The sequence below is a fragment of the Pleurodeles waltl genome, chromosome 6, assembly GCF_031143425.1.
Source record: "Pleurodeles waltl isolate 20211129_DDA chromosome 6, aPleWal1.hap1.20221129, whole genome shotgun sequence".
NCBI classification, from domain to species: Eukaryota; Metazoa; Chordata; class Amphibia; order Caudata; family Salamandridae; genus Pleurodeles; species Pleurodeles waltl.
The window spans coordinates 376,100,514-376,127,248 of NC_090445.1; the positions used below are offsets into that span (position 1 = coordinate 376,100,514).

Genomic DNA, 26,735 nt, shown 5'->3' on the forward strand with positions numbered 1-26,735 from the left:
TTCCCTCTATTTTTGGGGTACTGTCCTCTATATGTGCCCCTAAAACCACCTCGTTAGTATTGTGGTTGGTAGGTTGGTTTTGCCTGTGAGGTGGATGCCTCTGTTGTCTGAACCCACCTCGAAACTGAGGTTTCCGAAAGGATCCTCTGTATGGTATCGAATATAGTGCGCCCATTGCTTTTTCTGTGTCTGAATCCTTTCTTAGTTTTTGTATGGCTGTGTCAACGTCTGGCCCAAAAAGATGTTTTTTATCGAACAGCATATTCAACACAGCCTGCTGTATTTCTGGTTTAAAACCAGGAGATCTGAGCCATGCATGCCTGTGTATTGTGACTGCAGTAATGACACTTCTAGCAGCGGTGTCTGCTGCATCTAGGGCAGATCGTTGTTAATAATGGCTTGCCCTACCTCCACTACTTGTTGTGCCCTCTTTTGGTGTTCTTTGGGGAGATGTTGTATTATGTCTTGCATCTCGTCCCAATGGGCTCTGTCACAGCGAGCTAACAGTGCTTGTGAGTTGGCTATCCTCCACTGATTTGCTGCCTGGGATGCAACTCGTTTCCCTGCAGCATCAAATTTCCTGCTCTCCTTATAAGGTGGGGGCGCATCTCCTGATGACTGACTGTTTGCTATTTTTCTGGTAGCACTAATGACCACTGAATCTGGAGGTACCTGATGGGTGATGTAATCAGAGGGTGGAGGTTTATATTTTTTCTTTATCCTGGGTGTTATTATACATGCCTTAACTGGTTCACTAAATATCTGATCTGCGTGTTTTAACATGCCTTGGAGCATGGGAAGGCATTGATATTTAGAATGTGTTGAGGATAGGGTGTTAAACAAGAAATCCTCTTCTAGGGGTTCTGTATGCATGGTGACCCCATGGTATGCTGCAGCCCTAGCTATAACTTGATTGTAGACAGTGCTATCCTCAGGTGGTGAAGGTTTAGAGAGATAGCTGTCTGGTTCATTACTAGGAATGGGATCTGGATCATAAAGGTCCCATGGATCCACATTGTCCTGTTGTGAGTCAAAAGAGTGAGTGGGTGACTGCACTAGTGTAGGACTACTAGGAGTAGAGGTAGGTAGGTGTGGAGAGTGAGGAGGTGAATGAGAAGGAGAAGATTGAGGAGGTGGTGGTTTCTCCTTCTGCTTTGGTACTTTTGCTGGAGGCTGCATAGTGTCCAAATCCTCCTGAAAGGCTAGCTTTCTTTTTGGTTTTAGAGGAGATGCTGTCTGAATTCTGCCTGTTTCCTTATGGATGTGGATCCTGGACTGCCTTTCATCCATACCCTTAAGCATTGGTTGTACTTGATACTCCTCTTCAGAGGTTTTGTGGCTTTCTTTATGTCTTTTTGAAAGTCCATGTTTCTCTGTATATGCAGGCCTTTTCGGCTCCAAAGCAGGCTTTTTTTGGATCGAAAAAGATGATGCTGTTGATGCTCTCGGCTCCAAAAGTGATTTTCAAATTTTTGACTCCGAAAAATGTTATTTGCTGGAGTCGGACACGGAGCTCTTTGTTGCCTCCGATGTTTTAGGAGGAGTGGCCGTTTTCGGTGCCGAACTTGTAAGTTGGTCACCGGTAGTCTTTTTACGGGCCGAGCCATGGCCTTCCAGCAGTGGAGTACCCAAGGTCTTATGTTTTTGCTTTTGTGAGGGTACAGGGGCAGGCGTACTCACATGTTGTCCTGCTGTGACCGGTCTGTCTTCTTCTGATTCCTGATCGGATTCGGAATCTCAAACCGAGACCGCTGTTTGCATAATTTCTTCCCCCTCCACGTCGAGATGTTCACTGCTTCCCGACGCCATTTTGAGTCTTTGTGCCCTCCTGTCTCGAAGAGTCTTTTTCGATCGGAAGGATCGACAGGCCTCACAATTTTCTTCCCGATGATCCGGGGAAAGGCAAAGATTACAAACCAGATGCTGGTCTGTATACGGGTATTTCGCGTGGCACTGAGTACAGAACCGAAATGGAGTCCAACCCATTAGGCTTCCACGCAGTCGGCCCGAATAGGCCCGAGTTGGGCACGCGCGGCCCGAAGGGAGAGTTAAGTTGTTTCTCCAACGGTACCGCTGTGTCGATGGAAGATATAAACGCGATCGATACAATACCGACAAAAAGAGTTTTTCAAAGTTTTCCGAATCGAAATGTCGGAGCGAAAGGAAACACGTCCAAACCTGACGGCTGAAAGAAAACAATCTAACAATGGAGTCGATGCCCATGCACAATGGAACCGAAGAGGAGGAGTCACTCAATCTTGTGACTCGAAAACACTTCTTCGAACAAAAACAACATGTAACACTCCGAGCCCAACACTAGATGGCAGAATAATGCACAGCATGTGAATCTGCAGCTACACATGCCATCGAACATATATATATATACATATCCCTATTTGACCGTAAATGCTCCATGAAACTCTCATAATAAATCCTTCTAAGCTCTATTCATTTTATCTGCATCTGTACCATAAACAATCCTGAGAATCAGGTTAAAATCTTATCAAATATTCTATTAATCCCTTTCTGATTCTTTGCACAACCAATGTTACATGCAATCCTAGCCAATAGTTCCTACCGCAAGCAATCTATGCCGTTCACCCGCGCCCCTCAAGCCAACCCATTTTACTGAAAAAGGGTTCTTAAATAAGCCAGGATCAGGTTAGGGGTCCAACGTCATGAGCAGCACAATAAACCACAAACGTTTAATTGAACTGTTTGTTAAATATGGGTTGTATCAAAACAAAGAACACTTAACTCCCAAAAGTTACAGCATGTATTCTTCTCTATTTCTTGTGAAGATTAAAATTACAGAAAATAGGAAACCAACGAAACGTAACCTCCTAAACAAATATAGTAAAAAGAAAATGTTAAATCTGCAGTACTTGTAGTGAACCTTGAACACTGATCTTCTATTTCTCAGTCTCCTGTCAACTGCCATCTATGACATGCCCATACAATAACTAGTAGTTCACTGCACTGTGGTTCCTTCGTTAAAGTATACTGTTACCCATAACTCAAAGTACCCCAAAGACAACACTGTTCAAGAGTGAAAGTGATCTAAAGATAAAAATTATCGTACAGAATTCTATATTTTCCATTTATATTTAAGTGTGTGGGACAAGCCATTTAGGAGAAACAGTAAACGAGATCCAAAAATATCTAATCTTAAAGCAGTCAGTCTTGAACCTTGATCTACTAAATACCTGGCTCTGCCACCTATATTTTCCACCATTCCCACGAACCACAGATTCAAAGGGATTAAATGATCATTAACGATTTCATGACAGTTGAGAATTTAAAAAAAAAGTACTAACACTATAATGGTGGAAATAGTAGTGTCTTCAGAAAAACATTATGAACAGGAACTGTGATTTGAAGCTCAACAGGACTGTTAGTAGATGACGCTGCATGAGAACATATACTAATATGTACATGTATTTTTGTATAAATAATGAATGATCACTGTGCAATGAGGACTTTCAGATATACAAAAATATTGATGTAGCGTTTGCTCCCCCAACAGGAACTACTTTTAAAGATATCAGCCAGATGGTTTAATGGCATAGAAGGTAGGACCAGTACCTGGGCTTAATTACTAGTTAATCCAGTACAGTTTGACACTTCAAACTATCTCCAGGTGCAGACACCACTGATGGTCAACTAGATTGCATCTGCTAAGCTCATCCACACAGGCATTTAGGGATCCTACCAGGTGGTTGACAGTCAAAGAAACTGCCCAAAAGTCAAGAAAGCGCCAAAACGTCAGCACCTCCTGGCACAGCACGTGACCTATACAACCCAATTTGCTGCAGTACTACATGAAGGTGTTGTTGTCACTCAGAACTTGCACAGGGTTGTTACTAATGGAAGGCAGAAAAACCTTGAGACGTAGCCAGATGGTTCATAGCTCCAGAAGACTGAAGTAATGCATCTAGCAGAGACAAGGGGCCTCTGATCTTCACCTCAGCCAGGTAGCTTCCCCCTCCCAGAACCAAATCATTCATCACACTATAAGCTTTGGATGTCGTACAGAAAGTGGTCATCATCCACCACTGAAGGCCCCGAATCACCCTGTCCAACACCTGAATACTCTCTGAGAGACATCCCCATTGCTGAGCACATTGAAGGCAGAAGTTCCATGGCAGATCCCATATGTGCCAACGGGTGTGAGGCATCAACAGGATACACAAAGCAGGAGAACTAAATGGGATGGACCATAGGACTGAGTCCAAAACATCAGGATCATATCCTGAATATCAGACTCGCTGCAGGGGTGTACATCTTTGAACGCTACCTTGTTCAGAACATGTCCTATAAGGAGAATCCTCTAGCTTGGCGGAAGGTGGATTTGGCTAGTTGATAGAGCACTCCGGGAAAGACACCAGCCTACAGAAAATGGGCTACAATCACCGGCATCACATTCGTAAATACTCAGAAGATTGATGTGAGGTTGAAGACAAAGTCGGTTAAGCTAGAAATGCTGCTATGCCACAACAAAGCGGACAAAACACCTGAAGGTCTGCAGAATGGCCACATCAGTATGCAACCTACATTTCAAAGGATACCATCCTATCTTCAGGATCTAGGGATGGAAGGACCGAGGCTAAAGTGAGCAACTTTAACTTTCTTTCCGCAGGAAGGTGATCAAGAACAAAGGTCTTAATCAGCATGTGTCCCCGAATTTTGGAGGCACGAACTAGTAACAGGTGTAGCACCTTTTGTCCGTCTCTATCTCAGAGACTCTATGTTGCTTCCGTGGTAAGCAATGACTGAGCCTCTTTGGCAATTATTGAGGCATGTTCTGCTGAAGTCTGAGTGAAAATAGGAGAAACTAGGGATGTGGTGGAATGCTTGACAGTTAAAAAAAAAAAAAAGGTGCAACTTGCAAGACTTGCTGGTCTGAGATAAATGCATGGCAGCTGGGAAAGTAACAATACATTCTTCACCCAATTGGCAGCAGGTGACTTCAAAAGGTGAATGAGAGAGGCTTGGCAGTGACAAGAAAAAAAAAAGATGATGACCACCTTCTTGTTGGTAGCCCTGTCCTCTGCCCCCACCCTGCCCTCTGACACTTCGAAAGGAAGAGAACCAGCCTGCTGAACTAGCTGCTTAATGTGCTGCCTCCGACAGTAAGCCAGACCCTAGGAGTAACCCCTTAAATTACAGTATTGTTGATGAAACTGGCAGCTGGGAGACAGCGGGCCCAAGGCCATAGTAGGGCAATACTTCTAATGGTATGAATCTGAAATATTCTTTGTTGCCAAACAGACTATAACCATCACAATGCATATCCATAACCCAGAAAAACATATTGTACTCTTCCAGGTGTGGTCACAAATCACACTAGTGCCCATGCTACAGTCCACAATGTAGTGTTCAAACCGGCCTGTAAAATGTACTTGACCCCATATTGTCCATTGTGGACCACCTAAGCAAAGGCACTTCGTAACTCCTCGGGGAAGGCAGGCAAGATTTCACTCACCTATCGCAGAGGGCATGAGTGTATCTCCTAAGAAACAGATGTCTTTGAGAGACCGCAGAGCCAGACTGTCAGACAAGATCACACTCTTGCGTGTGCTTTGACTCTCTGCCAGGTGGCACCATGGGGTAGGCATTTGGGTTCACATTTTTGTGGCTGAAGCCTGAACTATAAGGCATTCCGATGTGTGGAGTGTTCTGTCAAAAAGACCTGATCACTCAGAGTAGAGCTATTGCACCTACAAATGGGGCAATATACTGGAACGTTGTGACCAGGCCTTCTTATTTCAGGGCTGCACCGATAGGTAGCAAAGGCTCTGAAGTTGAACAGCCATTCTGCAAGATTTCTGTAAGCAAATTAGTTTTAGTTTCCACTCGACAACTGAAGTTCCAACACCTCTGTAGCTCTACAAACCACCACCACCACAAAGGTGCTTTCCTCGGTGAGGGACCCCAATAGGGAGTCTATCTCTGACTAGGGTGACATATCAAGGCCACTAGCATTCTGATGGTCTGAAACAGGTCATGCTCAGTATAGCAAGCATGCTCATCATGTGGAACATTCTGAAGGGCCTGAATTGCATCCCACTTTGACTGAACAAGATCTCAAGGTACCGAAAATATTGGTGTCTTATCAGAGACACTGCCAGAGACTCCTCCAATAATAATAGGTTGTGCTACACTAATATCATAGCAAGAGCCTGGCTGAAATCTAGCTGAACTTAGCTCTGGATCAGAGACTGGCATCTGGGCCTTTGGAGCCAGGGCAGGTGCCAAACCATCTGGAATTAACATGACCTTTGGCAGAAGTGTAGGAATTAACCAGCCCTGGCAAATCACCTTCATGAAAACCTTCATTCCTATGCCAACCCATACTCCCTTACTGTCTCAACATCTCCATTGTGCTATGCACATCCTTTCTTAATAATATGCTCACTCTTCTCTCCTATTCAGTCCATAAATCCATCCAATATTGCATGTAACCACATGCTCATTTACAATCCTGACACTCACGTTCAAAGCCCACACCTTCTACCTGTTTTCCACACATCACCTTCCTACTGTGCTCACTGTCATTTACAATTTTGGTGAGTCTACATTCCCCTCTTCCGTGTTGATAAATAACAATGGTTTCAAATTCACACTCACGGTCGTATGTTAAGCAGATCCTGGAAGCCTTCCAGTGCCTTTGCCCGGCTCTGTGCTCGCGCAGCCAAGTACTTTTCCTTTGTCCAGGTCATGTGTACTTTTTCTTGGGTGGTTTCAGTCTCATCTTCCTCATCTGAGCCAATGCTTGTCAAGCGCAGCATTGAATTTCTGTCCTTCACAAGCTGAGCCTGAATAGAGGCAAAAGGAACATCAGTTATCATTAATTTTATTTACTGTGATGGCAGTCTTTACTCATAGTTGAGAAACCTTAAGGGTCTCAATCTGGAAAACTTCACATTGACAATATCTAAAGTTTAAGTGACCCCCAGCAAATCGAAAAAAGCAGTAAAGTGCGCATATAGGATTCACCCTTTAGAAGAAAGAGTTTTGAAATTGCTCCTTTAAGGAATCATTTTGCTTCATAGCCTCACAAAATACAGCGGTATCAAGTAGTTAATTGTTCCAGTCTGAGAGACATATATTATTTAAGCGTATGCTTGTTTTCAGAATTTTTCAGGTGATTTATTCAAAATTAACTATCAAATTCACTCTTCTATGGAGGCCGGAGCTTTGTTGTTGTAGTGCAACATCCCACCCCCCACCTCGTCTCTGCTCTACTATTCTCACAGCCACAATGCTGTCTCCTTATCATAATTAGTCCTACAGTGGCGAAAACAAATCTTTTAAGGAGAACCCAGCACTGTTTTGTTCCCTCAATAGTCTCACACCACTGAAGTGAGGGGTATTTGACCAAGTGATGCCTGAAAGGCCAAAGTAGGCCTTTTGGAGAAGATAAAGCGAGGGGCTAAGGAAGATGGTTGCACTATCTCAGTACTTGGGACATGCAGGGACACCTTAAAATGATCCCTCAGACAAACTGTGGAAAAGCTGAAATTTCTGCTTCTGGACATCTCCAAGTGTTTCAAGTCAAGTTATTTGACATTTAAAACACTTTCTGCAACCTGTTTAACGTGGCAACACTTTTCACCTTTGGAGTTTCCTTTGACATTCATAACTTCACTGTCAAACTTGCCTATCAAGTGCCTTAACATTCAAATAACCTTAACCAGCAGGATTTCCTTCGCCATCAAGAGCTGCCTCGACATCCAGACCGTTTTTGTCAGAATGCACAGCAAAGAAATAAAGAACAACATTGGCCCTCCATCACCTCAGCACGAGGAACTGCATGCAGAGTTCTCGGATGCCCAACCCATTGCCCCCTCAGTAGGATGACATACCTGAACATCAGATAAATGTGTCTTAAAGCAACTCCCCATAGAGGATATCATACAAAAATGCCATCCTAGTAAAGTGCCCCCCATTGCTTAGTTAAAAAATGTTATTTACATGTAAATACAGTCCCTCACCGTTGTAACATTTCAAAGATTACGTAGTTGGATTATTCACAGTCACTAAACATGACAACAGACCTATGCCATGAATATCACACTGACAAGTAACTTTAGATTTTATGCCTTCAATTTTCTTGCAGCGGGGATCCGAAAACATGTCAATGAAATCGGTGATCCTGAAATGTGGTTAGACCTGGGAAGGGAGGGAAGTGTTTCAGAGTACAATTTAATCCTAACAAAGATGGAAAGAGTCCACCAGGTGCAGAGGAAATTGGTAACCATAAGCAACCATATGATAGTCTTCAGAACCAATTGACAACAACCTTGTCACGCTGCCTCGATCGTTCAATGCCTCTTTCAGTGGAACGACGCGTATCCAACTACTTTCCAGCATAGCTGAGTATAATAAGAAACAAATGGGCCGTTGGTGGTGCGGATAATGGTTGTAAACTCAGATTTTGGAGCTCCCCCATAAAACAGTTCACCACAGGCCTCACAAAAGGCTTTGCAACATAAGGGTTACAAGGACGTATGATTACAATATATTTTAATTTTTATTTTAGTTAGAAAACAAATCCCATCTGAGGAATGCAAAACGAGGCAAACATTAAATAAGAACAATTCAGGATGCTGATGCTAAACCCAGGTTATAAAGTGAGTAATAGATGTGTTCCACAGACCTCCAAACCACATACATTAGTTTACTGATGAGCATTTAAGAAAAAGGGCATAAAGGTCCTATGTTTCTAAAATCAACTATATAAATTATCACTAAACACAGACTGCTATTAGTTTTGCTTTGGCTTTAGGCCTAAACAAAGTTTCCAAGGCCATAAATGAGGAAAAGAGGATGCATGCTAGATTATCACTAGATTTTCTTCTACCCAAACCTGGAGGAGTGGACGATGAAATCACATTCACTAGAAAATTGAGAAAAAATAGGACAAAAATCTACAAAAGCATTTAAAAAATGGGGTTTAAGATACAATGTGAACAATCATAAATCAACAACTACCATGTCACCCAGCACTTAGGAGCAGTTCTGAGAGATGACTGAATTTTCTAAATCATTTCAAAATGGAGCGCACCTCCAAAGGTCCCTGGTGCCAGAACTAAAATCAGGCATGCCAACATCCAATTCCCACAAGAATGTTAATTAACATGGCTGAGAACAATACACTTCGGTTTTCTTGTATTTCTCTTCAGATTTCAGCTCTGCAGTTCTCCTTGCACAATGTTTGTTAGAAGATGCAAAACAGATCATGCGGCACAAGAGTGTTGCACTGACTCAGTAAGCTTAGTATGAGGCAGGGTTCCAGAATCGATTTTTTCTGACTAAAGGGATGTGGTCAAAGGACAAAGTTACCTTTATGTAGATGGTGTTACTCCTAGTTCACTGGCCACCCAGTGTCAAAATGGGTGCTGGCAACCTAGGTTCTAATTAACAGTAGCCTCGGAAATTGACTAGTTTTTCCCCACCCCAAAGTTACTGATTCAGGGGATACTAGTAACTCTGTGGGTGGGGAAAATATGCCTCATTATGAGCTGGAACTTGAAGGTTGACCAAGAATTGAGGACATATTGGGGAGTTGGTAATTCCTTACCATGGACAGGACTTTCACCTCCCCAAAAATGTAGAGTAAAGCAAAAAATAAAAATATACTTGTTATTCTGATAGGGCCTGTCTCTGCTGTTACAAACCCCATCAGAAGTCATTAATGAAAGCCTTCGTAGCAGGCCAAGAAATGGCTTCAACACTGTTAAAACAGAGTCTTGTATAACTGGTAGGATGTGTGAGTCATAAGAGGAGGCAATCAGTCTGCAGTGTTTTGTTATTTGATATTTGACAAAGAGCACTGATAATGAGAAAAGTGTAAGGAATACCGCCCGTACTTACCTTTAACTGCAGTCCTCCAGTGTTGGTATCTTCCATGGATTCTCATACTTAAATCATTCACCGTCGTCGAGTGGGGAGCCACTGGTTACATACGTAGAAACAACATAAATACCATTATTTTACTAACTTATCCCCTTTAGTGTAATTTACCTGAACGTTAGCCAATGAGGTGGAGGTGCCCTGAACGCCACTCTCCAGGAGGCCGCTGTAGTTTAGATTTAGAGATACTTGTTTGTGAGCCTCTGTGCAGGAACGAGAGTGCGTCATGTGAATTAATGAAAGAATAGCAATGCTAGGGAACCACTGTTACAGGTAATTAAATGATTTCTTCTCCAGCATTGAATCTTTTGTGAACTCACATGCTTGAATCTGAATAAAAAAACAGTACAAATAATGCTAGAAGGCGGGAGAAGGGTCACCTTATTGGAAAAGGCTTTCCAGAAATGCATTTCAAACTGCTGACTCCATTGCCGATTCCCTGTTGTTAAGCAGTAATGCTTGATGAATGAGAAGCAGCTTTTCAAGGTTGCTGCTCTACAGTTTTGAATCAGTGGAACTCTGCACACAGGGCTGGTTCTGCAACACTGCATGTGAAATGTTAATATGTGTGTGGCCAAGGATCCGTTGGCCTTCTTGTGACAAACTGTTATCAAAGCAGAAATCTGCATAGCTATACTCTGTTTTGGAAACAGGCTTCTACCTATTAGGGTGTCAATAAAAACATACACAGTTGCCCAATAGTCTGATAGACAAGTTCCTCCTATAAGTAACCTCAGATATCCAGAGTGTAATGGTCTTTCTACTGGATCCATTGAGAGAGAAAGAAAGAAAGAATTAAGGATCACTGGTTGATTCAGATGAAAGTGTAATGAAACTTAGAAATAAACTTGGGATCAGTTTATAAAATGACGTTGGTAAATTTCACAGATATGTTTTTTTTTATTGTGAGTGCTTAAATTTTCACTAATCCTTCTGGCTGAGGTTACCGCTAGAAGTATAGCAGCTTTCCATGAAATAACATATTGACTGAAATGGACTCTTCATCAATTCTGACAAAACTGTCGTTAGCTTCCACTGAACTAAAATCCTTGTTACTTGTGGAAATGCCCTGAAGAGGACTACAGAAATTCCTTGATTAATTTAGTAGATAAATGTGATGGTGTAAACGTGGATCGGTGATATTTGAAGAAGGATGATACAGAAGCAACTCTTGTGTTTGAGTCCCTGATGAGTCCCAGATGAATGCAGGCCTTATGATTCACAACAAGAACATAAACATTTCCACTTAGCCCAATATTCTCTATTGGTGGACTAAGCTTTCGCTTGGGCAAGTATCTTTCTGCAGCCATTAAGTATGTCTAGGATGGCAAACATGTTGTGGTGAGGATTCAAGCCATAAAGAGGAATATCAGGTTCAGAATTTGGCAGCAGTAGCGGGACAGCAGAAAATTATTGTTGTCAAGAGGAATGGCAGTGACAACAGGCAGATGCAGGGGGTTTGTATACCATTTCTGTCTGGACCACGTGTGGGATGAGGCAGCAGCCCGCCTTCTTGATTTTAGCTATTGTTCTTGGAACAAGAGAAAATAAAAAGGCATAGGCAAATGTTCCACTCCATGTCATGAAAAATGCCTCTTCCCCTTGTTCTAGATGCTAGTTTCTGCTGCCACAGAACTGACATTTTTTGTAGACCTAAGTGTTTGAGACTGTCCTTTCCCCGCCGACTGAACATTTTTTATATATTATATTTCAGTTGCCACTTCCTTGCTGATCTACCAAGTACGTCTGCCTCTGTTTGACTCTGGGACATGTTTCATCTTTAGGTATATTCAATGTTGATTTGCCCATGTCCATAGGTGCTGCACTCCTTTCACCAGGTTTTGTGTGCGAGTCTACACTTAATTGCTCACACAAAACACGAGCATAGTATTGTCAGTTCACATCAAATTTGCCAATTAACATTCTAGTAAGTAAGGAAGCAAGGTTTCTGCAAACGTGATTTGCAGCTTTGCCTCTGCTTGTGCCCCTAACCACCTTGCTGAAACTTTGTGAAGCTGCACACTGCAACTTTACGGGGAGGACTCTGTAGTCATTACATAGTTAATAGCATATGGTATGAAGGAAAGCCATGCACCAATGTTGTTTCTGTTGATCTACCACAATTGAGAAGATGTGACATAACATGTAACATGAATCATTGCATAAAACTTTCTGCAAAGGTCTCACATGAAGATGGCATTTGAAGAAGGGATTTTTAAATCCAAATCCATACTGATGTTTGTTTAGTACTCGAATCTGGAAGCCTTATGCAGACAGTATGATGTTTGGCTCTCAAAAAATTAATCGTGGTGGCCAGAGAGTATTTTTTAGGCTTAAATGTAGTGAATCCAATTTAACTTTTATTGGGACCATTAGCCTTATTCTAAAGTTTTAAAGTTCATGCCAAATTGCCTTATTCATTTGATTCGTATTTAGCCTGCTGTGCTTGTCATGGTCGACATTTTATCTCTTCATATGTTTTTTAGCCTAGTTTTTAAATAGATTTTAGTGTGATTTTAGCTCTGAACATTTTAGCCTGGACTCCTGCACCTTCTATAGCACATTAGCATCCTTGTTCTGGCAAGCGGGAGGGTGTAGTGAATCCAATTTAGCTTTTATTGGGACTCAGGAGATTAGCTTAGCCTTTTGGCCTGCAGGTCTGTGCCCCCGTCACTTAGGGACTTTTAATCTACTTAGATTGCTCTGTTTTAGCCCATTTATTTTATTTCTTTTAAGATGGCTGCTATTGTTTATAGTTAGAGAAATGTTTTGATTTGCCACTCTGTGAAGGCATCTCTATCAGTGTCAATCAAGTGATATTCACATCATGTCCCTTTCTCGCGTACGTGTGACAGGTACATAATGTACATTTGTTGGGAATTGTTTACCTAACTGTCACAGCAAGTCTGCCCCCTTATCTATTGTTTGGGAACATACCTGTGTCAGGGGTCCTACATGATCTGTATAAATACATCTCACACAGACAAGGTTATCAGAGGGATTCCTTCCAGATGCCATCTATGTCATCTTTGCTGCAAGTCACCTGGCTGAAGGACTCAGCCTTGGTGTCACCATGGAGTCTGACAAGGTAACAGTGGTTGGGGGGGGGGGGGGGGGGCTTCTCATGGACATGGTACGGACAGATTAGGTTTATCATACCTAACTCTCATTAGATTGGAGATTAGATTTTCTGTGCTAGGAATTTTACATCTCATGTTTACTGCAAGATGGTGGGGGTCTTTGTATTCACAACTCATCTTCACAATTATGCTTTTTTTATTGTTTGTTATCCTAATCATTGGAGCTCACGCATTTTAGCGTAGATTGCAGTATTTTCAATAAACCTATTGAAAACTATCCTGCATCCATGCGGCCAGGCAAGGGATTATTTATTCACTCAAAACTGTGACAATGAAGGAGTCCCACAATGTAAGAGGGACTATTACAGGCAGAAGAGGGGGTAACAACTAACAGAAAAGTGACAAACGTAAGCCCAACATGGTACAGGTAGAATCACCAATGCACTGGGGACAATCTATTAACATCGTTATAATGCTTGGACAAAACGAGGGGTATACTGCAGTGGTTGGTTGACAAGAGAAGAACGCAAACCCTACAAAAGGTTCAATCCTGTTCACCGTGTCTTTGGTTGGCACCAGATTTCAGCAGGGGAGGTACTGCTGTCATCCTCATGTAAGGAGTCCTCTCCGGAAATGGGAAGCAGTTGGCCATCAGAAATTATCAGTTGACAGTCATAATGGTCTTCTGCAATACTTGCGCATGCTCAGAATTACGCCTCCCTCTCTGCGCCTCAAACTACATGGTGACCCCATCACATTCCGCCCATCTAGTCAGTCTGTGTCCCTATCCTAACAATGGAGGAGCTGCTAGAGGTTTCCAAAACACAGCAATATATCGATGGGCCAAAACTAAAGGTAGGTCAGTGAATTTGGAGGTGATGGTCTTGCTATGGTGTCTGGGGAACAGCCTCAGTAAACAGACTGCAGGGTCTTTTCGAGATTGCGGCCGGTAGCCCCATTCATAAGAGAAAACACTGCTTCTCAATATGAATTGAGAGAAGAGTAATTCCACAATATGTAACACAAATCCGCCCTATCGAGTTGGCCTCTGATGCAGGTGTCAGAAGCCCTGGGAAACATTTTCTTGATATGCTTAGTGGGGCAGGTATACCCGCTGTAGGTAGTACTATAGTATCAGTTTGAAGCGAGCATTACAAGAGGTGCGAGTTGTATAGCAGTTGACCAGTCTGACAGTTCTTGCCCCATGTCCCTAGCCCAACAGTCCCGTAAGGGAGTGAGATCATACTTAGTTTGAGATAGCAATTATCTATAATGAAATGTGATTGCACGTCTCTGACTGGGCGTTGTGCAAGTAGCCTGAAGACAATTATGTTTAGTGGGTTCTAACACTTCTCTACCCCACAGTTGCAGTATAGTAGCCGTCACTACACCATAGAGAAAGAAATGGAGCAGGGGGGACATCAAAGTCGGTCATCAAATCTGCGAATTCACGCAGTTGGTCATTGAGAAACAAATGTCCCATAGTCACCATACTGCTTTGCTCCCATTCCTGCAGCCCCTCCAGTCCGCTGTATTGGAGAGGTAAAAAAGCAGACAAAGGAAGAACTTTAGTAAAGGGAAATTGTGTGTTAGTGCATTGCAGCGCTCTGGTCCATGCAAATCAAAGAGAGGATAGCAAAAGGCTCTTGAGTCCTGTACAGAGTTGAGAACTGGGTGCGAGGAACAGGGCTTCCAGGGTGATCTGCATAGGAGCAAAAAGCTGATTGCTGCCACTACCCCTAAAACAAAGACTGGCCCCCTAAACAGCGCATTTCTATTGTGTGGCTTGAAAAAAAGCTGCATTTCTGGAACCGCAAGCCCCCTCTTGTTGGCTGGGAGGCCCAACTTTCCCAGTGCTATGCAGCCGTATTTAGTGTCCCAAATAAGCTGTATCAAAAGCTACCAATTTAATTAAAAAGAGATGTTTTGGGGGATTTGGATCAGTAGTGTGGTGAAGAAATAAAGGGTCTGAGGGAGGAATATCATCTTTGCTAAGGCAATTCTTCACATCACAGAGAGAGGGAAAGAAAGCCAAAAGTGTGCATAGTTTAAAGCTTACATATTACCACCAAAGAAGATTCTTTAAACGGATTTTAGTATAAATGTTTGAAAACAGAAGTAGATATTGAGTCAGCTGTCTTCACAATATGGCCCAGTCAAGCCCCCAAAGAGAACATCTTGGATGCCATAGCACCCCTGGAGGAGTGTGTGCCAAATCACTAAGCATCTACACCTGCTTCTTGCATCAGGCGTTTAACACATCTGGCTATGGTTGGGGGAGGAGGAGTGCAGCTTTGAAAAGCTCTTTAGTGGTGACAAGCAATTGAATTTGAGAACTTCTATTGAATAAAGCGACAATAAAGTGAGAAATGAGAAACCATAATCCTCGCCTCAGTGTCAGTAATAGAACTATAAACTTTCCTAACATTAGCTAAGAAATTGTATAATATTGCGCAGGTAACTCAATGAAATAACAACAAGGTGATGGATTGAATGCTTGACTTTATCTCAGCCACTGGCAATCATTTGGGGCTGCATCCTGATCCATTTTTTTCCACCCACCATGCCACCTCTGTTTAGACCCAGTCATATGCAAATCAGCCTTGATCCTGCTCCTCATGAGAACAGTCCAGCCTGAACTGTCCTCCCTGAACCAGAATACAAACAACCTGGGACCCGTTTCTCCTTGATAAGGGCTGATCTGCCAGGTATAGCTTGATTCTAGTGGCACAATAAACACAGGATGCACATCTGGGCATCTCAGTTGCACGTAGGGTGTCAATTGCAACAACAAGATGGATGAAATACTTGAATTAATCTCAGCCATTGGCAATCACTCCGACTGCATCCCAACCCATTGTTTTTTGCCCACCACAACACCTCAGTTTGGAGCCAGCCATATGCAAATCAGCCTTGACCCTTAAGGGAACCACACAGCCCGAACTGCCAAGCTAGGCCCTCCCTAAACTGGAATACAAGCAACCTAGAACTGGTTTCACTCTGATAAGGGCTCTTCAGCCAGGCATAGCTTGATTCCAGTGCACAGTGATGAAGGTCATTTTTACCACACGTCCCAAAGTGTTTCAGTCCTGCTGAAAAATGACAACTGCCCTACAGGACAAATTACCTAAAGGGTTGAGGTAATACAGAAAGCCAAACATTGAAAACATCCTAGTCAGCAGTTGTGAGAAAAAGCTTTGTGAAGACTCTGCACACACAACATGCAACAGAAATCTGAACAATAGTGGTCTCTCGGAACAGTGGAGTTTAGAGCACATCTACTTCACTTGAAGTTCAGGTCATTTCCACCATATAGGCTTACATTCAAGCAATTTGCAATGAGGAAGATGGTGTACTAACATAATGGTTTTTATCATGCTGCTATGACTTGTTGATGTTATGCAATGCTGTTGTATGTAATTGGAGACTCCAACCCCAACAGCAGGGAATGATTTAAGCATGTGAATCCATGACTGATCCAATGCCGGAACACAGGGAGACACCTTGATCCTACTCCTATGTCCTGCCTCTTTCCCACCATGCACTTGTAGATATCAAGCAATGAGAATGGAAAAAGAGAAGGAAAAGGCAGCATAAGAAAACTGTGTCCTACCTAGGGTTTGGAGAATTTCCAGGCTAATCTGCAACTTTTCGAGAGCCAGAATGAGTGAGGAGAGGCTCACATAAGCACCCTAGGGCATTTTGCATCTCTGACAGCCCTGCCAGGAGCTGCACCTGAGACAAAGGGACTTGCATGGTGCACACTGGATGGTGGAAAGAAAGAATTGAAGCAGTCTTCCTAGTATTCAGCTTCCCAATAAAACATCCAGGAATGATCCCTGCCTTTTAAAAATAACAACATGAAGACAAAAGTGTTTGCTTGGTTCTTAGGTGAGCTGGGCTGACACAGACAACTCAACATCAAATCGCTCCGATATGCTTGAGCACGTCTGGTTTGTCTGCCACAGAATCCAAATTACCTGGAGAGGAACATGGGGGATTCATTTTCAGCCAGCTTGTCTGAGAGGGTAGGCACACAGGACTGGCTAGGACCCAGAGAGTCAGTGCACCTGGAAGTAAGTGTGGGACTGCCTGGTGAAGTGCTGCCCTCGCAAGAACTGCTGTAGAGAAAGTGCTGTGTGCCGCTTACTCCATGGACTGATGCAAACCAGCAAAACTCCAAGCCTAAATAGAGGGCTGGTGTCCTGTACAGTCATTCGTAGTGAAAGGATCAAATTCTGAACCAAGCTGAAGGGTAGGGTACCTAGAAGGCATATACACGTACGTGGTGACACGCACATAATCCTATTCTTTTGTTTTAACAGCTATAAAAGCCGTTTCTGATCTTGTCAGAAGGTGGCTACCCCTAATTTGAGAATTGGAAAGATCCAGGGTCTGGAAGCATTAACAATCTCCCAGGCATCGTCAAAACAAGCCATAGTCAAAACAAGAATATACCTGCTTCCAGACAGAGATCTAAAGTAATACTGTTTCATTAGGCATATTTTGCGATCAATTCTATATCTGCAGACAGCTGGTTAGGAAAACGAAGTAGGGATTTTAGGCCATTATGAAAAACCACCATCTAGATTTCAGGTTGGCTAGGAGTGAGATGACAGTGGACTGTTATTATGGTTCTGTGTTGAAACTGAAAGATGTGATGTAATTCACTGATATTGTTAATGTTAAGTTGGCTCGAACCCAATGTTACTTGAGAATTGAAGACTGCTGATATTTTGGGGCTTGGTTTCAGGCTCTGTCTCTAAGTTGTCATGGAATTCACAGGGCCTAAACTTTGTAGCAATAGTCAAGAGGGAGATGCAGCCTACCTGCAGCAGAGAAACGCCTTTCTATTAAGGGAGTTTAGGGTTGTCACTGGCACTTCTTTATTTACAAAATGTTTCCCAAGGGACTATTGACATGTACTCTTAAATTGAATAAAGGTTTGTAAGGCAGTGTCAGGTAGCTTTTATGAAGCTTGAGTCTGCACATTGAAAGCCCATCATATACGTAGGAAAAATCTGATATGCTGACATCCTGAGTTTCTTTCCTTTGACCAATTTGTGTGCTATTTTCAGCCTCTCTTTTTGATGAACAAAGACATGAACGTATATGACTTTGTTCCTTTACTGTTTTAGAATAGACTCTACCACCTACTTCCTTATCAGGATGTTCACATTCTAAACCTCATTAAGAAGAAAAGATCAGAAACACTTAGCAGAATTTCTGGAGTGAAACCTCAAATTCTCATCTTGTATCCCACTAGCACAATATCTAGGACACTGTTGTGATGCTTCTGAAATCTTACCTGTGGCCTAGATTGGTTTTGTGATGGAGTTGTCTCTACTAATTGGGTATATCAACCTACTGGTGTTGGACTCTGCTGTACCATTTGAACTGGATCCTACTTAAGTCTCACCTCTACTGCCTGATTACAGACTTGGAGTAAGCTTCAGTTTTCATTATTTGTATTTCATCATCTGTGAGGATTCCAAGAGGGATGAGCCTAAGAATTGTAAACAATGTAATTTTTGTGTATGTAGAGTGGGTGTTATGAGGTGCAGAAGGGAAGTGTGTCTGGTGGCGAAATCTAAAGAGGCAAAATTGCCAATGTACTTTGCAGCACTGTTACACAAAGTGATCTTACTTATTTTGTTGATTGTGTGAAATTCAACTCTTACCATGGAAGATGCTTAAACAATTATTCCAGAGGGTCTTAAAATGCCTGTTCGTAATGGCTCAAAAGGGCTGACCAAGTAGCCACTCTCAAAATGGTAAATGTCTGGCAAAGATTCTTACTCATAAGTCTTTTCCTCATCTTTGGGGGGAGCCACTCATATAGATTGAAAGATATATGTTTTCTTTGATGTGGGGGTCAGTGGGCCTGTATTTCATAGCAAGTTTCCTCTGCATTGGACACACACAGGAGGGCCTAGAGATGGTGTTCAATATGACTTCAAGAAGGCCAAGAAACAAAGGGCACAATCAGATTTGGTTGCTGTTGGTTCTCAGAGCCTAAAAAATAATGGATGTCTTCACAACAAGAGTGTAGGCTGTAATAGAGTGCTTTCTGAAAGCCTAGTTAGGGACTTTATGAGGAAGGCTAATATGCCATTTACAAGTGAAATCCTCTGTGGAATGTAGCTCAGAAAGAGAGGTCTGAGCAGACCAACTGGAATCTGAATCAGTGTCTGTCATGGCTTCTAGTTTCCAGAGTGACTTCTCACGAATCCTGTGTTGCTCCTCTGTGAAATGATGTCTTCCAGGTGAACCTTCTTCTCAGTCTTTGTATGATTGTCTGGGTCACTTCTCTATTGTGTTGTTTTCTGGAATGTGCTATTAGAAGGTCTATCACTCCTCTGTCCTTTGTGACAATTTTTTTTTCTGACCTGCCCTTTCTTACCTCCTTAGAGATTAAGTTATGTGGTGTTGTTGGTGAAACAGCCAGAAACCTTATAAGGAGGTTGGAGGGGCTACCAGAGGGCTTGGTGTAGAATACACCAGGAGAACCATTGTGACATCCTCAGACATCAAGGACTGGGAGGAGACAAGGGATTGAACCTGCTCAACCCATTGGTTCAACACCATAAGAAAGGAACAGTTTCCTATCTGTAACTCCAGTTCTCTTGTAGGGGAATTTCCATGATAAGTCATAAGCACTGAATAGGACCGCCCCGTGCGGGGACCCCTGAGCACTTCTTTAAAGAAAATATTCCTAAGTGAAAGTTTTCGCCTTTCTTCAGGAAGGCCTGTAAAGTCACTTAAAAAGGATAGATAATGCAGCCTATGTACCTATGCTATGCTGGCTGAGCTCTTAATCTTAAATCAAAGAAATGGTCAGCACATTATAATTTGAGAGTAATTTGTTCACATAATTAATCTCCCTCACAAACCCCTTTTGCATGATAGAGATGAAGGTAAGGAGGACAGTGTAGGAAGCTGGGCTGGTGTGTGGTGGACACCTATGGGGTTATCACACTATACCAGGTCCAGGTATCCCCTATTAATCAACTGCAGGAGGTGTCTAGGAAGCCAGAGCTCTCTAGAGGTAGCTGTGGATGAGCAGCCAAGACTTATCTTTGAGACATTCAAAGCTTATGCAATATCATTATAGTCACACACCACTTACACACATGACAGAACTACACAGTGTTACAAAAATAAAGGTACTTTATTACACTAACGCAAGTAAACACACTATTATATATACATTGGTGATCAGTAAAGAGCATAGAAAGCAATAGGCATTGGTAAAAATATTAGCAAATAGTGAGGTCCCTAGGGGAGGACCAAACCGTTTACTAAAAAATTGTAATGTGAAAGCCTGTCCCCCCACCCACGGAAGTGGAATCACTAGAAGGGCACTGGAGGAACTAGGAACACCAAGAGGTGAGTACTAGAGTTACTCCCAGCGACCATAAGAGTGAAGTAAGTATCTGGTTTTCCCCAAAACCAACCGGAGGACTTTGGAAAAGGATTATGCAAGACCCAACCAAGACTGGAAAACCCAAAGGCAGATCCTGATAGAAGAGGACCTGCAAAGGAAGGGGATCCAGTCCAGTTTGAGTTTGGGTGTCCGGTTCTGGCAGGAGCCACTAACCACTTTTCTGTGGATGCAGGACCAGGTCGACGGTGAATGAAGGTCAGCAGTGTAGCACAGGTGTCGAACAGAAATCTCAGAAGTGATGCATGTGATGTCCCACGTCAGCGGATTATGATGCAGTCAGTCAGTGGTACTGGAAAACTACCAACAAGCTTTGGCAAATGCAAGAGTCGGAGAAGAAGGTTTTGCAAGGCTGAAGACGACCAGTAAGGTCCAGGGGACTCAACCGCAGGAGGGAAGTCCGGGGTGACCCTCAGCAGCTAGCAGAGGCAGAAGAAGAGGAGGCAGCCCCCACAGGTGACCCACTAGCAGCAGGCACAGGAGTCGCAGTGAGGCCCACTCAGCCGACCTGAAGAGGAGTTGCACGTTGCTGAAGCAGCAGGCAGGAGACTTTGCACTGCAGGAAGAAGTGCTGGAGGCCAGGGTGACACAGAGTCTGAAGAGCCCTTGGAGGAGGAACAAACAAGCCTTTTTAGCTGCAAGAGTCGCGGTGCACAGGGGTACTGTCCTGCAAGGAAAGGCAAAGGCTTACCATCTCCCAAGTTGGACAGCTAGCAGAGAGGATCAAAGGGACCACTCCAGACCACCACTTGTGATGTAGGGTCCGCGCAGCTCCGGAGGAGAGAAGATCCACGTAGCCAGTCGTTGTTGCAGTTGGTGCCTGCGGATGCAGAGGAGTGGCTCCTTCACTTCAAGGGAGATTCCTTCTTAATTCTTGTCCAGACTGAAGACTCGTCGCCCTCAGAGGATGCACAGCCAGGGAAATGTTGCAGTTGCTGGAAGGAGCCAGAGAAACAATGTTGCAGAGCAGAGTCGTTGCTGGGGATGTATATTGTCAGTTCCTGGAGGGTCCAGCTGCAGTCCCAGATGAAGTAAACAATGCAGAGGGGTCTTGCTGGAATCTTGCCCAGGTTATAGCCCAGGAAGGGGGGATTGGTCATCTAGCAGGGTGACCACCTATCAGGAGGGGGCTGGGACGTCACCTGCCTGACCTGGCCACTCAGATGCTCCCTGGGGCCTCTGCCCACCTTGGATTCAAGATGCAGAATCAAGTAGCCACCTGGAGGAGCTCTGGGTACCACCCTTAGGGTGGTGATGGACAGGGCAGTGGTCAATCCCCTTTCCTTTGTCCAATTTCATGCCACAGGAGGGACCGGGGGTCCCTGGACTGGTGCAAACCAGTTTATGCAGGGAGGGCACCAAATGTGCCCTTCAAAGCATACCGGTGGCTTGGAGAGGCTATCCCTCCCAAACCAAAGTGCAGAGCCATGAAGAACACTGAAAACTGTGCGCCAGAGCTAAAGCCCTGAATGGGGAATCCCTATCCCTAGAAATCAGTTCGCAAGCGGGGAGGATGGGTGGGTCGGTAAGGAATCTGCAACTAGAATATGTCTCTACCAGATAAATAGTTACCGAAGGTAAGTAACTTGTTTATCTGATAGAGATTTCTAGTTGCAGATTCCTTACCTTAGAATAGATACCCAAGCAATGCCATCCTTGATGGGGGGCTGAGAGCCAAGATCATATAGAAAGTCCTGTAGGACCGAACGACCAAAGTAGCCGTCCCTGCAGACCGGACTGTCCAGGCAATAATGCTTTGTACACGTGTGCAGGGATGCCCATGTAGCAGCCTGGCAGATATCCAGGACATGAACTCTGCGTGCTAATGCTGTGGTAGCAGCAGTTGCTCTGGTGGAAGGAGCGCGCAAGCCCTCAGGGGGTTGCGTTTTTGCCAAAGCATAGCACATTTTGATGCAAAGTAGTACTCCTCGTGAGATGGTACACTTTTGCACCGCCTTCCCTTTCTTTGCACCCGCATATCCAAGAGTTGATCGTCCACCCGGAAATCTTTAGTACGATTGAGGTAGAACACCAAAGCTCTTTTTGGACCTAGGCAGTGGAGTCTCTCCTCTTTATGAGAAGGATGTGGAGGAGCGTAAAAAGTAGGCAAAGTGATGGACTGGCGTACATGAAAAGGCATAACTACTTTGGGAAGGAATGAGGCCCTAGTGCTTAACACCACTTTGTCAAGGTGCACAGACAAAAAATGGGAGCTTTGAAGAAAAGAGCCTGAAGTTCACTCACTCTGCGAGCAGAGGTGATGGCAACAAGAAATTTTTTTTTAAAAGTAAGGAGCCGTAAGGGACAATTGTGTAACGGCTCAAAAAGAGCACACATCAAATAAGTAAGGACAAGGTTGAGGTCCCACTGAGGCATGATAAACGGAGTGGAAGGAAACAAATGGGTGAGTCCCTTAAGGATTCTACTGTCGCGTAGGTTCTCATTATCCTAATAAGACTACTGGATTTGGGTGGCAGGATCACCTATACTCCGGGGCAGTGAGTCTGATCCTACACCATTGTAATGAAAATATGTATGTTTGACCACTGACTTTGTGTTGCACCACTCTGCATCTGGATTAGTTGTTCAGTGTTCACCAGTTGCAGATTACATTTTGTATTCAGTTTAGCTGCCTATTGACTTATCGTGGCATTAGACATTGCAGTTAAGACCTTGTAAAATGCAGCTGTGTTTTTCCACATGGTAAACTGTGCTTGTTTTTCGTATTCTTTCTCACCGAACAGTTAGTCGGTCAGCATGATAAGAATGTACATATTTTTTCAGTGCAGGGAACAGTTCGCCTTGGAAGGAGTGCCTTGAGATGTTGGCCAGTTCTCAATGTTTTTCTTCCAGCTCTGACCTACAGTAGCCAGCATGTTTGAATATTTCTCTTTCATGGGAGGGGTTGTCTCCCGAAAGCCCTTTCGGTTCTTTAAGATATAAAAATGTGGCCCTGCTCAGTAGAAGTGGAATTCCCAATACCTCAGTCAGGATTAGATGTTGAATGCCTGGCACACACTTGTCCCGTGAGGGTGGATATCTCTTTCTCGCAGTTGAACTGGGTCATCTTCTTGCTGACATGAGAAAGATGAAGAGCTTGGCAGGCCCTACGGTGATGAATTTTTACTTTATTCTTTGCTTTGCAATTATGCTATAATATAACCACAAGTATTTGATGTGTACATTGCAGTAGAGAATCATTTTGATATAGTTTCCTTTCATTACTTTGACTATTTTTAAACGCGTGCTTTCGACCTACTAATCTTTGAGGAACCTCGTGGTAAAGTAATAATAAATGTCTTCTTTAAAATGAGAAGTGCATTCCAGAGATGTTTGTCAGCTCGGTCAGTAGTGAAAGCAAAACAACCATGTGACATCTGTCGGCGTAATCCGCGTTTGTTCCGGCTAACTAGCAACGCCTCATCTTCCCCCAAGAGCAGGGGTGATTGGGGCAACCGGGCGCATGACATACATGACTCCTCATGGGAATCATGGTCACTCAGATCTCATTCGTTTCTGTCAGTTACATTAGTCTCACATATGCAAGGACAATCAGAGGCAGAGTATAGTTCAATAAGGTTTTATTGAAGTAACTGCATCTTAGATAATAAAGCATGTATTGCAATAACTAGGACGATGAAGCACAATAAGATTACAATTGTGACAAGGAGAGTAAAACACAAGAATAACGCTACCATACTATCACTAAGGTTTGTAGGGATAGTTCCTACCTAAGCTATGTTAGAGCACATCATTTTAAGTTCTAATTCTGCCCTTCAGGTTCCCCCTGGGAAGACATCATCCCTCATACCCGAGCAAGAGGCCTGTAGTCTACATAAGCATCTGCAGCGAAACAATCAGCATACAGTCGAGGTCATCCGGCTTAACCAACAGCCTTAAAAAAATGTGCGATTCCAGTAGTACTGGACGCATTAAATATCTGACCTACGAGTTCACCAAAGTGTCTAAGTAGTGATATGGGGCCAAATCTCGGCTACTTTCTTCTGTCATGTAGGAGGAAAAAGTACATTCCCTCAGCATGTAACAATTTTGGAGACTGAAACAACAAACTATTCCGGCAAGCATCCCACAACAGCTCTCACTAATAAGGAGCACATAGCTGGCATTCGAGAGCACCTGGAACGCAGGTCAAATCAAGGGGACTGGGACTTCCTTCAGATAACAAGCCAAGTTCGCTGCCGAGGCGTTACACGCCCCATGCAAGGATGGCTGTTTACAAACCATCGAATGGCTGACAGAAGTCTTGCATTCACTACCGCTAAGAAAGACCTCCTTCATGCCACTGAGACATTTGTACATAAAGGGCAGCTCCCACACCTCGTGTATGTAACTATCTCCTAGCCTTTCATATCTGCCCACTGGAATGTGTTTTAAGCAAGATGTGAATTGAAGTGTAGAAATAGGCAGATTGATGACCCTGTGTATTAACCACTCAGCAGCTGGTATTTCAGCCACAGTGTAGAACAACTTTTCTTATTTTTCAATATTTAACATGACATAAGTTGCTTTCTTCTTCGCCATTCTTTGTTGTTGCGTTAAGTTAAACGTAGAAAATATGTCCCTCGTGCTAACGTGTTGCCAGGGAACGCGACCTGCTTTCAGTGTTTGTAGTGTCCATCCTAACTGCAAAATGGATCTTAGCTGACTCTGTCCATGGTGTAAAGAGGACATGTCGTTCTGTACTATGTCTATTGCAGAGCAAACAATGTTGTTTAAGGTGTATATTCAATTAGACAGGGTATTAATCTCATTATCTACAACAGCTAATGCCTTCTGTAAGTTTTCCTGATCTATTTATTTAACCGGGCAGCAGCTTCTTGTTGAGAAAGCTTCCAAATTATATTATAAATGGCATATAAGAAGCGCTTTCTACGTTGTTTTCTGGGGCCTAACAGGAAATCCTGTAAATCAGTATTAATACACAGGAGACTTAGGTAATCTTTAACAGCATCTAGTAAGGAACTCTTGAACCATTGCTGGCATAGTTTCCCTACACTGTATGTTGTCACTATATCCACGTGTTCAGATGACACATAGCAAGGGTCAGGCCTACTCGTTCTAAAACCCCCTATGGAGTTTACAAAACGTTTATGACACCCATTGGTATCTATTGGCCACAATAACCACCTACTGGGACGTGAAAGTGAAGCATTAAATGTGCCATTTTGGACCCATTCATTGAGCTGATCTTCTGTTGCATTGAGTAATTTTTGCCATTTGTAAAATTTTGCAGGGGCAGGTATACGGGGTGCATACTTAATTTTTGCTAAGTCTAAACAACTTCTCTGTTGTACACTTTCATTTAAAAATATCATTTGAACAGATATTAGGCAAGCTTGCTTTCCCCTTATTTGCCAATTGTTTGTTCCACACACACTTTTTAAGTCAATCAACTTCAACCAATATTCATAGCCTTCTATAGCCAATCGGGAAACAAAGGAATCAGAATAAATGAATTTTGTATCTGTCAATAATATATGTACATTTTCCATAAATGGCAATTTAAAATAATATGACTCAGCATTTTTAAAATCATGCCCAGAAAAATGTGTAAATTTTCCAGAATATATTTTAGAACTTCCTTGTGGAGGAGTTGGACAATGTTCCCATTGTGTGTAATTAAAAATAGTTTTCGGGGTACTTGCTCTGTGAATTAAATGGTGTCCATAATAATTATAGCAGAACACGCCTCCATAATTTTCTTTGGATTGATAAACATCTTCACTTTCAAATAAGGTAAAATACTGCAACTCAGTCATCATAGTATCAAGTGTTTTTACATCCCAGTCATCAGAAACAACTCTGGGTATTATTACATCATTCATTTATATTGTAGCCACCACAACACCATGGGCAGAGGCATCTCCCTCATGCGCTGCTTTGATCAACTCTGGTCTTCGATCTTTGTTTGGAATCTCGCGATTACCCACACCTGGTAGTATAGCTATGGGGGAAAACAAGTCTGCCATCCGGTAGGAATATTTAGCAGGATATGATTTTGGCAAGGGTGTGCCTTCAGCCATGACTGTCACGACAGCCCATATGTCATCGTCTGGTTTCGTCCTAGAACGAGTTACTCAGCAACAGAAGCCGTAGCTACTGATGATTTGGCTGCTTTATCAGCCACTGTATTCCCAGCAACGTGTATTCTAATGCGCTGGTGTTTAAGTGTATGTACAACATGGACATTTGGTAGCGTTTCCTTCAGATCCGCTACTTTCCCCCACAGAAGTCTGTGTTTGATGGTGTTACCTTTGGAATCTCTGAACCCA

At 43.1% G+C, this 26,735-nt stretch overlaps 1 protein-coding gene across 4 annotated transcripts in view; it reads right to left on the minus strand.

Moving 5' to 3' along the window:
- Positions 1 to 26,735, minus strand: part of SLC12A6 (solute carrier family 12 member 6) — an 830,972-nt gene that overhangs the window by 40,769 nt on the left and 763,468 nt on the right. For all 4 annotated transcript variants that reach the window (XM_069238301.1, XM_069238300.1, XM_069238303.1 and 1 more), the window contains one exon: positions 6,631 to 6,818. In XM_069238301.1, coding sequence (XP_069094402.1) covers positions 6,631 to 6,818 — 188 coding nt within the window. The remainder of the gene's footprint in view (positions 1 to 6,630; positions 6,819 to 26,735) is intronic.